Here is a 13,523-nt window from a genome sequence, read left to right on the forward strand (position 1 = left end):
CAGTTAGCTAACCACCACATGTCAACTGCAGTATAAGATGCACACACAAACGAGCTACTTTTCAACATATAAAATTCGCGTGGCAGTAAATTAATTAAATTAAGCGTAAGGTTGTGGTGGCAGTGTGTGAATATGTATAAATTGGGGGATTAAATAATTAAACTGATACATGTAGGAGGGAAGAGGTATGGGAGAAAACGAGGTAACAGTAAAACCAAAATCTGTCTTCTTCAGTATTACTGTTAACACTAATGAGCAAATGGCTGAAAAAAATAACAGCAAGGGTAACAAAAGTGATGGCATAAATGATTAAATATCTTAATCTTACACTCAAGACCAAAATTGAGTTAAGTAGTAGTGGATACAGCACTTTGGGAAAGCATTGAATGATTTTACATAGATATTAGACTTAAGAAATAAAACTTGATTTAATACCCAACATGAATACCCAAATTATGTATAAAATTGTCTTACTATAATATTGCTTACTTTATATGGAAATTATATCAAATGTAACCTATTATACCCTCCAATGTAAGTGGTGTGTTAATATAAGCTACTGCAACTTAATTATCAGATACATTATGTCTGCAATACAAACTAAAAAGAAAATCAAAACAATGATTTCTAATGTAAAAAGGTTGATTCATTTTAAATATAGCTCCACATATTCCTCATTGTATCAACTTACTAAGTTTGGAGCACTGAGAACAAAAATGATGGTTTAATAATAAACAAGTCAGCATTTTCTTGTCTCCGTTTGACTGACTTCATTAGTCCCTGAAATTTTTTGGTAAGAAAAAAAGCAACTTGAATGTATTAAGCTACTTTGGCCATATTGCTGTAGCTTAGCTTGCTACATTTCTGTGGGTCATAGCTTCAGTGTAGTGAAGCTTGATTTAACACAGAGTAGCTGGTAGCTTAGCTCATTACAGTTTCCAAGTAGCTTGCCCAACACTGCTCACCGCTCCTAACTTCTCCTTGCCTTTCAAACTGGAGGTAAATGCTAGTGCTACTGGAGCTGGTGCGGTTCTGCTGCAAGATGGGGATGGAGATGTGTGCCATCCAGTGAGTTATTTCTCCACCAAATTCAAACGTCACCAGCTGAACTACTCCACCATTGAGAAGGAGACGTTAGCCATGTTGCTGGCCCTGCAACATTTTGATGTATACGTTGGCTCAAGTTCAACCTTACATGTTAAGTCTACAATAGCACACTTTTCTGTATAACCTTGTAATTCAGTGTATTTTTCTAAAATAGTTCCAATTCAGTGGAAGTAAGGGTTGCTTCACAATGTGGATTTATTTCAACATAAGTGCACATCTCCAACATTATCATTGACATACTTTTCAACAATATCAGAATCAATATTCCGTTCAAATAAGTGTTCACAGATATCCAAACCATCCATCCATCCTTTATACACCGCTTTATCCTCACTAGGGTTGCAGGGGGTGCTGGAGCCTATCCCAGCTGACTTGGGCGAAGGTAGGGGACACCCTGGACAGGTCGCTAGTCTGTCGCAGGGCTACATATACAGACAAACAATAACACTCACATTCATGCCTACGGGCAATTTAGAGTTATCAATTAACCTCACCATATTTTTGGACTGTGGGAGGAAGCCGGAGTGCCCAGAGAAAACCCATGCATGCACAGGGAGAACATGCAAACTCCATAGAGAAAGATCCTGGGAAGGCCGGGATGCGAACCAGGAATCTTCTAGCTGCAAGGTGAAAGTACTAACCCAGCCCAGATATCCAAACCTTAAAAATTAATTAAAAGAATAAATAGAAAGTTCAACATCTTGTCGTACTGTTTCATCGTCCTCATTTGATGTTTTCAAACCGCGAGCTCGTTTTAGTGAAAAAGTCTACAATTTCAGCACATTTGGCTGCATGTGTTTCCAGAGCTTTCCTCTTTTTAATTCTTGCTTTCTTCGCGCCAGCCTTGCTCGTTCTATTTTCCATCTTTCAAACACCTCTGACTGTGTGGACGGACGTGTTATGTCAGGGTCCGTCTGCAAATAAAAAAGTATTTCCTAGTGTTTGTATCACAGTGCATTTATACCTGTGATACTTGTGATTAGATCATCCAAACGCATATTAACGTCAGGTATGAACAGGGCCTAAAAATAAATCAGCCACATTTCCCACGTTCTTCATTCTGCCAACATTGCATTTAATTTCATTTCACTGAATTTCATAACAGCATGAAAGGATGAGAGCATCTTTGTCTCCAAAAATAGACCAAGAATGACAGCTGAGACAAACATCTGCAGCAGCTGCAGCACGGGCGCCAGTGTACAGTACTGTCAGGCCCTTTAACAATGCAGGTAAAATGAAATGTTGAATCATGTGGACTGAAAAGTTTCAAAACAGAACATTACCTCTGAGAAGTTGCTCATTATTTGGGTCAGATTTTGGGTGTCAGTGATGTCTTCATGCAACATCAGTCAAGGAGCTCAAACGTATTTTAAAAATAACCCTGAAATAAACTGTTGTCTTATACTGAATCAAGTACACTGTCATCAAACTGAGCACTATGTCTGAGTTACAGACAAATAACACAGTTTCCATTGAACATCAGCCATTTAATTAAGAAATACTGCCTTTCAAATTGACGTTTATTTTTAAATGGATGACTCCTAGAAAAGGATGCATGCTCTTTCTCCTCTGCAGCTCGTCTTGCAGAGTCATACTGCTTCAGCTTCAGGCTCTACAGTGTTCACCCTTGAAATATGTGACCAGGTCATGGAACAAGTGTACAAAACTGAAAGAGAGAATTAAAATGGGGAGAGAAAAACACTTCTATTTATACAAAAGTGGATTCTCAAACCAAAATCATATTTAGGATTCCCAGCTGGGTGCTGCATTAAAATGCAGCAATCTAATCATCCGCTGAAATGTTCATGAAGTAAAACTGTAAAAATCAAACACATTCAGTTCATGACAGTGTTGCCTGGTCCAACTGACAATATAGTGCCCTAACTTTAAACCATTTCACAATCCAAACACTATGATATAGAGATGGAGGCAAGCCAAGAATGGTGATCAATTTTCAGTTGTTACATATCCCTTCACAGCCTAAATCAGGCTATGACAGGCATTCATGTATGTTCTGGGGAAGGCTAATTTTAATGTCTTCAATCTCAGCTGAAGAGTGAAACTTCAGGTATAACTGCCAAGGATGGATAACTACTGGAAGAAGAGAGATAGAGCATTGAAAAAAAAGACAAAACAGTTCACAGGTAGAGAGATGTTACAGAGTGATGCAATATTCCACTCAAATAATCTTTGGCAAAGGTCAGTCTGTGGCTTAGAGAGAGCATATTAACCATTTGACTAACTTGAGTGTAACTAATAGCATTTCCGACTGTTAATAATGAGCTGGCAGAGTTAAACTCTTCAACATTAGTCTTTACTAATAAAAAACAACACTGGAATTTAGGATATAATTAGGGATCATTACCATGGATTTTTACCAAAACTGAGTATTTTTTCTGCTTAGAATCCAAGGCACAAAGCATTTCATATTTAAGAACAAATACCGGGATAGCAGGCTGATGTCTGCTTCAAAATATGGGATCCTGATTTAATACTGTACAGCAATGACATTTTGCAACAACTACACAAAATACTGGAGGCCTTCTGCACTTATTTGAACCAAGGGTCTGTTTCTTTACACGGGAAGCAGAAGAAGACATAGTTAAGAGTTGTATGCCAGGTCTGCACTCTGCTTCCAGTCCTCTATCAGGACTCTGGCCAGGTTTCTGATTGCTGCTTCTAATCATAGACAGGCAAACACAAATCAGCAAAGACACGCATAATAAACACATACATGGGACAGAAATGAGGAGAAAGAGATAAGAAAGGAAATGAAGGGAAAACAATGTGTCAAAATCTGAGATAGTCAGAGCAGAAAGGAGTGCAGCTAAAGGTTAATTTAAAGAGCACTGAAGAATCCAGACAGGTTGGAAGCTACTAGGGATTTTGAACTGTGAGCTTTCAATGTACGGATGGACATCCCACAAATAACCTCCAATTTCAGACCTGACCCCAAGCCTTTGAGAACATGAAAACACTGGGCTCTAAACAACATTGGACCAACTGATGTGGTATGACAAGAGTGAGCAGACAATGCTTCATGACAGAAACAAATGAAGCCATACCATCTCATGAAGGCTGCTGATGACGGCTTTGTGTTATTGTGGAAGAAACAGCTTGGTTGTTCACAGACAGGAGAAGAACTGGAGCTGAACAGCATTTCTGAGCAACTCAAAGAGCACAGTAAGTGAGAACAATATTTTAACTCATTCAGCTTTATCCAAATCTAATATTCATTTGAATTGTTTCAAACTTTTTGAGATGTGAACTGATGGAGGAAATTCATGGTTTTAAATAAATCAGCTTTCTAAGTAGTAGTGTCTTGATCACAGCAAAGAAAGATCAAGGAAGTCTGTCTTTGACCCAGTGGCAGCCCGTGACCAAAATTACCGAGGAAGCCGGTGTGAACAACAAATTAGATTCGGTGTTTTAACTGTTATTTTCATGTAAACAAATCAGCCTACTGTTACAGTACCTTTATTTTACCGACTTCTCATTCATTTCAGTGAAAAAAAAAGAGGTTAAGTGCTCCAGGGTTGTTCAGGGAGCCGGTAGACCGGTCAAATAGGAGACATGGCCAGCAGAAAAACCGGTTAAGCTTGGTACTTCCCGTTAGCCACTCATTTCTGGCATAGTTAGCTTCACAAAAAGAGCCAGTTTTTCCATTAGCTCTACACTTAGTTAGATTGAGCTTTGGGATTGGCCTACTGTCCCTTTTGACTTGTAATTGAACTTCAAAAGGAAGTTTTGTAAAGTCATTTTTTACAAGAACTCAAGGTCCCTGTCACCATCCATTCTCTGGCTAGCTTGATGGCTATACTTGCTGTGTGGGCTTGCTGGCGCCGGGTGGGACAGCTGCATTAGTGTGGGTATTGTTCATCACAGTTTGTGATTGGTTGGAAGCCAGATTTGATCTGGCCTCCCTTATGTTTTTTTAAATGATGCATCGACCATTAAGCGATGAGCCTTGCTTCAATCTGATTGGCTAATACGGGCTGTTTTTTTCTGTAAGGGAGGCAAGGCGAAGCTGGCCTCTGAACAGACAGACAGCGCAGAGGGCATGAGAGACGTAGTGTAATGGACAAAAAGAGCTTGACAAGAAGGGCGCTATTTTGCTCCTCACAAAGCAGAAATGCCTGATGTAGTGTTTTGACAACAAGGAATGACAAAAATATAAAACATAAAATACATAGTGGTGAAGATTATTTATATTTTTCCTTTCTTGCATATTTTTTTGGGAGCCCAGGCTTCCCTTGGCCTCCGTGAAAAACCGCCACTGCTTTGACCTAAGACATGAGAGGACTGCAGATAATAAATATATATATATATATATATATATTTATAAATTATTAACATGACAATTATTTTAAAAGTTAGTCAATTATCTGGCCAATGTTTTGTTGACCTAGCTGGTAAGTCATCAACACAACTTGGTGGTTGAATCACACATGTCCCACATCTACCCCTTAAAAGCTAACTGTCTGCTTTTTAAGAGCTAAGCCAGGCATCATCCAGCCAATGCTGCACTGACGCATTAACAGAAGAAATAGAACCTACAACCAACTATTTTCTTAATAAAACTGCTAAAATGCAATCTCAATTCAAGCACAGCAAAGAGATCGTAATATTTTTTATAAATCTAAATTATATTTACTTATCTAATAGACCCTTTATTTGTTTACAAACATTGTGACATTTTTTGTGGGCGGGGCTTATGCTGGAGGCAAAAGCGGAGCGAGAAGTCAAGCGGGACTGGGAGTATATAGTTTGCGCTGGGAGTTTGCGCTGCAAACTCGAGCATTTTTAACTCGTTAAACTTCAGTGTACCGCCGGCGGTACACTTACTAATTTGCAAAGGAATTTAAAGAATGTCCGAAGGCTGCAAACGCGATTATACAAACACTATACACCGATGGAAAGCTTAGATTCTCATGAATCCGCCGGTATAAACCACTTTCAGATGTGATTACCACAGCGGGTAATATAAACACATTTGTCGACAAACAACGAATATCCATCCATCCTTTCTCTGTATGCGGCTTCAACGTACACAGCGCGACTCACATTTCCGGGTTCATTATTACACACAGATGAAAATATTCCACAAAAAACGGCCATAATCCAACCTTGGACATCCAGACGACACAAGCCAGTAAACTATTTTGTCCAAAACATGTCTTGAAGTCGGTATATAATCCACGAATAGGTCGTTTTCAAGGAAATGCACCTCGCGATGCGCGTCCAATATTCCCTGTATTTCTCGTCATATTTAACGGGTTATTGTTTTTTATTGTATTTTTTTCTGTGTCTTGTTGTGTCCTTGTTCTTATGGTGTGTGTATTTGGACCCAGTGTCTGGAATAAAGCTGAACTGAATTGAATTGAATTGAATATTTTTTTATTTACAAATAGAATATTAGCGATTTTTTGTACTGAAAATGGCTGGAATTGACTGCAGCTGATCGTCTCTGTCCAGTCTTTTCACCTCAGTGCATTTAACCACAACTGTCTTCGTTCCCTCTGAGCACGAGTGTTCGGTGGAATCCTATAAAACTTTAATTTGCGTTCGCCAATGTCATTCCTCCTATTCTGGCATCCAAAAACACAGCAGGACGACATTTTAGAAAAGTTGATAGAGCCTAGTCCCTCAGTCTTTCGCCTTTCGGTCACGGCCACGGGCTTCCTCTTTTGCCTCCAGCTAAAGCTGTGACGTCATTCGTGACGTGGGTCATTAAAGGGTCTATATGGACTTATCTGACAAGCTCAGCCTTATGGGAAAATGCTACTTTATTATTAAAGAGGCATATCTACATCAGCAGCAGTCACATTAGTGTGGGTTTTAAACATGTTGGATTTTTAGAGTTTTCCTGCACTTGTAAATAAAGATTCACAAAGAGATAAACAAGGAAATGTTATATTGTATTTTGATAAACCTGGCCTTTCACAATGAATGAAGAAATTCCTAAGGAAAGGCATGATTCTGAGTTCCAATAAGTTGTCTAGGTTGTAAGTTGAAAGAGGAGTGGCTTCTCTTATCTCCACATGCAAGGGCGTCAGTTTATTTTTAAAAGTGGGGGGGATGGAGACCACAGCACTTTGAGAAAATGTTGAAGAACGGCGGCAAAATGTCACAAGCTGGGCTCGAACTCACAACCACCACACGAAAGGCAGAGGCTCAAGCTATTGAGCTATCAGTACATGCGGGTATATGGGTCTGTGGGCCGCTATAGTACTAATTCTCCCGGGCCGAAATTTTGCCCCTGCACGCCTCTGGTCGGAGCTTCCACTTGGCACAGGCGCAAATTTAGCATCTGCGCGTTTTTTTTTTTTTGTTTTTTTTAACCTCACGAAGGTGTGCTGCGTGTCTGTGCAACTCTCGGCCGAGTGCGTTCAGGAGCGTCGGAATTTTCTATACTACTGAAAATAACTGGGTTTACAACGGCTTACATGTGAAGAATTTGAATGTGTTGGAGACAAAATGACCCCTGACAAAAAGTGGGGGGGACACGTCCCTACCGTCCCCCCCTAAACTGACACCTATGTCCACATGGATGTCCTCATGGAGCAACGCCACGAATATGTCAATGCTGCCGATACTTGTTTTCTCATCCAGCTGGAAGAAAATGCAACAATTCAGCAGGGTCAGGACTGTAGCACAGTAAATACACACATACTTGTGTGGCAAACAGTAAATATTGTGCTGTAACAATAATGAAAACAATTGTTAGCTACATCTCTTAAAACCATTCCTTCCTTCAGAAAGTGCAAAGTCTCAAGGTGAGATTCATTTCCTTTTCTGGTTGTCTGTCAAAAGCAAGATTCAGCATCAAAACGAGAAGATGAAAAACTATTTCCAATTTTCACAAAGGAATAACTTGACCTTGGAATAGTTGTAGTAACATTAAAGTAGTGCTCACAAACTTTTCAGTACTGATACTGCTTGCTGTTTTACAGGTAGAAGAGTAGCTGCTCCACCTCACAGAGTTTTGACCGGTGAACGAAACGACATTCCTCCTCCATCTTCTGACAAGGTGTGGCAGTGAGACACAGCAGAATCAAACAGCAAGATCGAGTCACAAAAACCACGAGTATTCCAATGATCAGATACTGACACCAAAACAAACTGTTTGTGGTGCCAGAGTAGTGCGGGTTATGGGAAACACTCGGGTTTTAAAGTTGTGGTCCAGTAGGAAAGTTTCAAATAGTCAAAGTGGCTACCTGACCCAAACAGGAGACACCACAGGCAGCCAGCTCATCCTTTATAGATTAGCTCAGTCCTTCACAGAACGCTCTCTGTAGGGTCTCGTCATTTGGATACCTGGCTATGTTTGGGTTCCCTGGTAGATGATGAGTCAGTTGCCAGTAGCCTTGCCCTTCATTGGATGACCAAACACCTTTGTCATCTCAGAAGTGAAGGCGTTGTAAGATCGACAGACCTCTGATTTAGTCTCACAATCTGCAAGGTCCCCAATCCTTAGTGGTGCCTTTTGACAAACTGAGTCAGTATGCAATACAAAAATGGTCAGAGGAACAAGAAAGGGGCTGCATCTTGAAAACAAGGGAGAATTGGGTTAAGAAAGCCTGACAACAGCTCAAATCTCCTTCGTAATGCTGTGGAACCAGCAAACGGTTATCTCATAAGCTGAGCAGTAGCTGACCTGGAATTATAAACTGCCAGACTGGCAGAAGAGGACAAAGAAAGCTGTACCTGGGCTGTTTTAGCAGGGTTAGCAAGTTGAGTGACCTGAATAGAAAGACTAGAAACTTTGCTAGTTCATTGTTACACTTGATTTAGCAAAAGCGTGATTGTTATCAACTAAACTGCACAGCAGTTGTTCTTGGTCTCCCAGCAATGCTGTCTGATGGGTAATGGTATGCTGGAAGGCTGAGACCTGAGTGGTGTGGTCAGCGCTAGTCTCACTGTTTGCTGGATTCATGATGGCCTGGCTGTACTTTTACAGAAAGTGCAGAGGCCCAGGTGCAGACAAAGAGACACAATGAACACAGAGTAAAAATGTAACACTTTTTTCACACAAAGTCAGGGTACACCCAAATAGAAATGTTTGGGGAAGTGGGGAAAAGTTGACACTAAATGACTGGTAGGGGAATTACACAAGCAGAGGGTGAAGCACAGAGAATCTATGGAAGCCCACGAGGGGCTGTACTAGAATGTGAAGCACAAAATAATTCAGAATTGATTGCTAGATACAATTATTTCAATGCAGGGACCAACCAAGACCAGGTAACACCAGGCTAGGCAAGGTACCCTGACTACAGATTTACAAGAGCAACTAAGCACTCATTGCACAATAAATCATACACACAATATACACACATGTACACGACACAGCAACAGGTCACGGCAGAATCAAGCTACACCAGCACTTTAATGTGGTGGTGACCTCATGGCTCTGGCAACATCAACGCCTTTCATAAAGTGCAAATATTCACACAATCAGATACTGGCACCAAGACAAAACCAACTACTTAGCTGTCAAAACAATCAGGGAAGAGCGGTCAGGAAAAACAAGAAGAGGAGGTGTCTTGAACCCGGGAGAGTGCTCTGAGGCGATTTATGAAAAAAGTCCTACAGCAATGAGGCCAAAGCTGGGTGAAATAGGACAAAAATGTCTTATTTATATATATTTAATGTTTATGCACAGTAGAAACTGTGAGAAAGAGACAACATTAACTGCACTTTAGAAATGTTTTGGTCAAAATGTAGATGAAAGGAAAATTCTGTATTTTACAGAAATTGATAAAACTACAACTGTGTAAAAAAAGGTAAAAAAAACAAAACATCAATGCTCAGATTTAGATAACTAGTAGTCAAAGTCTTGTCACCTATTTAAACGTTGAACTGAACTGAAGTTTCAGCTGTAAAAGTATGCGAGAGCGAGAGGATTCCAAAGATGGGATTTTGGCAGTTGCCCAGTCGACTTCCTATTCATTTTAATTAGGGTTTTCAAGGCAGCTTATTTTAAACTTCATTAAATCCATACCACAGCAAACTATTTCTGATTAAGCTGTGCATTTTGATATATAATTTGCATAAGTTTTCTCAAAGCTGCAGGATGGGTTAGGTGCAGAAAATCATGTTGAAAGAATCCTTCAAAACAAGCCCAAGGAATAGCAATAAGTGTGCTTCAATGCTTGTGCACTGACACGTTTCCTGTTGTCTCAGTGAATATACTGAAGATCTTCTTTGAAATTTTTAAGACACTGATGCAGCCAATTTTCTGGATACAGTTTTTTAGATGCATTATACAAGCAGGTTATGAATATAAGCAACTGGACAATAAAACAAGGACTGAAATTGGCCCCATTAACTGTGAAAGAATGAGAGTGAAATTTTAAAAAGCAGACCCTTATACTATCAAATGATCCTCCTTTGTAAAATGCCTAATGGGAAACTGATATTTTTGTCAAAGTGCAGAAATTCCTTGTGAGTATTACTGTAAAAATAATGCAAAACTGTTCCTTTTTAAAGATTGGAATCTATCTGCAGGACTGAGTGATGAATGGTCTGGCCACACAGGGATGTCTCCACAGAGGGCAAAAGGGTGAGAGAGTTAGGTAACACTGAACATGACCTGAAGTCCAAAAAAGCTTGTTATGCAACTAAGTAGCGATTTAATATTTTTAATGCGTGTGTACAATTGATTCTCCTCAAATGTACGATTTTTTATTGTCCTTTTTTCATCTCTTACAGATTAACATCAACTACTGTAAGGATTTTTTATGTACTGTGTTGTTATATTTGTTCATGCCTACTTTTGATTTTGCTTTAAAAGTTGCAGAAGCAGAAAAGTCTTCATCATTCCTCATCCAAGTGATTTTATCTTGAGCAAGATACTGCAAAAAATGTCAGGCTTTCAACAAATTAACATGAATTTATTTTAAGAATTTACCAGAAAAGACTGTCTAGATTGAAGATAGAGATCTAAGGCATATCAGAGCACTAGATTTAAGAGAAATTAAAAATAACTCTTGAAAAATCTCAGATCTTCTTATTATTTTTAAAATGTATAACTAGCAGAAATTAGGAATTTAAGGACTTTAATTGTATATGTGAGAAATCAACAAACCACCAACTGGTGGAATAGATACAGTAAATCTACACTCCAGAAAGCATTTGCTTGTCTCAGCACCTCCTGTGTTACAGCTGATGTCACTCTAAATTTAGCCTGTGGCTCGTGACGGAATATTATTTGTGTTAGAGGTTGAAAATACTCGTGCTGCAAGAACATGAGCGGAACGCTGGTTTGACTGTATAAGATTTGCACTCAGTTACTCAACAAAGCAAACACTACATCTGCAGCTGTGTGGTTTAAAGTTGTCATCTGCACAGCTGTGAATGAGTTAGTTAAGTTACTGAATGACTGTAGCTCTTTGTAAGACCAAGGTGTCAATTAAAGAGGTCAGACTAACACACTGGTGGGGCACTGTACCACAGAGACATTCAGGCAAAGTTGGAACCTCCACAGGTTGACACTTTAAAAGAGAAATATGGTGTTACTCTGTATTATCCTATTGTTAACTAATCCAAGTTGCCAAACTGATAATGTGTTGAACACTTTTCGACTGCCCCTTCATGTCTGTGGGTATCAGGATAGCCACTCAATGGATACTACTGAAGATGTAAATCTTTAACAACACCTGACAAATACAGTTTAGATTTTTTTTTAAAGGTCAGCATTTTCCTAAAACAACTGGTCACAAGATGACGTAGAGCTAAATTTTACTGTCGTTTCTGATGTCTAAAAATGGTGTCACACAAAACAAGCACCATGTATACAATCAGATGAAGAAAAAGCCGTGTTTAGAACCATGTTATACTATATATAATGGTGGCAAGAGTTTGAGGTCAGATGTATGGACAGGCATGTGCTGCAGGCATTTGCAGCCTGAATTTCAATTGCCTGCTTGTTGGTAGTGACAGAAGTATTCTCCTTCCATGCCCCAGCCCCCCTCCCTCACTGCTCCACAGCTGGTGTTCCAAGCTTGTGATCTGTAAATCTGGCATCTCCTGAGTGCCGCCCTGTGAAAAAGATCTCTGCTGATCACTTGAACACTGACACAGACGTGTTGAACACTCAGCTAGACAGATATAGCAGCAACTGCAGAGACAGTGTCCCAAACAGGCAAAATACCATTCAGTGTAGTAGTCTCTTACCTTTGCTTAGGCAAACACCTTCTGGAAAACAGGACAAACAGGTCGAAATGGAAATTACACTTGAAGATGATAGCAGCTCATCACCCAATTTTGAATACAAGGGTGCTCACCAGGCCTTTAGAGATCGCTGGAAAGGAACAGATGACACCATGTGCCGCCACAGCATGTCCTTTCATCTACACCACACACTAAGGAGTGAATTCTTTGCCAGCTACCTCTACCTGCTTGAGAAGACTCCACTGGGTAAGAAGGGTCACACAAAAGTTCAGTCTTACTCTGTCAAAAGATTAAGATTTGTTTGTTTTATCTGGGTAAACCTGAAAAAACATACCCGGGGTTTTGCACATTTTGTGAATCAGTTATCCAATTCACAAACACTTAAAAAGGTTTTACAAATGATTTCCTACTGTGTTCCTTTCCGATTGCCACTGGCTGTCATTCATAAAAAGGAAAAGCTTAAAAGTTTTAGAAATCTGCATCCCAGCTCCTACCTTTGTTTATTTTTAGTTAAAGTCACATGGATTTAATTGGTTGAAGTCTCCTGTTACATGCTGGATTTTCTAAAGCTTGAAATTGAGCCAAGAGAGAGGCTGTAGTCTGAATTCCTCCAAGACCTTAAAGCTGCTGTCCGGAGTTTGAATCGCAGCGTCTCCCAAAACACTGTTGGTCCCTCCCTCTGATTTTGCCCCTTTATTTGTGCACGCGCGCAGTACATGAGAGAAGTGCCCGGAGTGCTGCAGCATCTTGCCTGTTTTGCTGTTTTCCCCTCTTCTACATTTAGTACATTTAGTAAATAATAAAGGAATTACATTAGAATTCTGTATTGAGTCTAACTTGTCCTAATACCAAAATAACATGAATCTGCTAGGACGAACTAGTAAAGTTTCAATATGTGATTACACTCCTGTATCCCTCTCGATGACGTTGTTTATCAAACTTAGTGCATTTACGCATGAATATGTGTTACATTGTTTATTTATTTCTATCTAGAGTTCAGAATTGCATGACTCCTCTGACGAAGAGTATGTCCCAGACGCCCCAACATCTTCCTCCAGAGGTCGGGCATCTAAACGAAGCCGTCAGGCGGGCTATGGAGGCCGTGGTCGGGGAGCGACGCGAGCACCCCGAGCCAAAAAACGTCCTGCAGTCTCTTGGCCTGACAAGCCGTGGGATTGGTAACTTTTCTGGAAGTTGCTGAGCCCTGATGCTCTCTCCTCCACAAGCAAAACAAATGTGCGCGC

General features: G+C 40.0%; 1 protein-coding gene across 1 annotated transcript in view; it reads left to right on the forward strand.

Moving 5' to 3' along the window:
* Positions 1-12,174: 12,174 nt before the first annotated feature.
* ntmt2 (N-terminal Xaa-Pro-Lys N-methyltransferase) overlaps positions 12,175-13,523 on the forward strand; it is a 34,211-nt gene continuing 32,862 nt past the window's right edge. The window contains exon 1 of the mRNA XM_022207553.2: positions 12,175-12,525. Coding sequence (XP_022063245.1) covers positions 12,330-12,525 — 196 coding nt within the window. The 5' untranslated portion in view covers positions 12,175-12,329. The remainder of the gene's footprint in view (positions 12,526-13,523) is intronic.

This window comes from Acanthochromis polyacanthus, chromosome 4, assembly GCF_021347895.1.
Source record: "Acanthochromis polyacanthus isolate Apoly-LR-REF ecotype Palm Island chromosome 4, KAUST_Apoly_ChrSc, whole genome shotgun sequence".
NCBI classification, from domain to species: domain Eukaryota; kingdom Metazoa; phylum Chordata; class Actinopteri; family Pomacentridae; genus Acanthochromis; species Acanthochromis polyacanthus.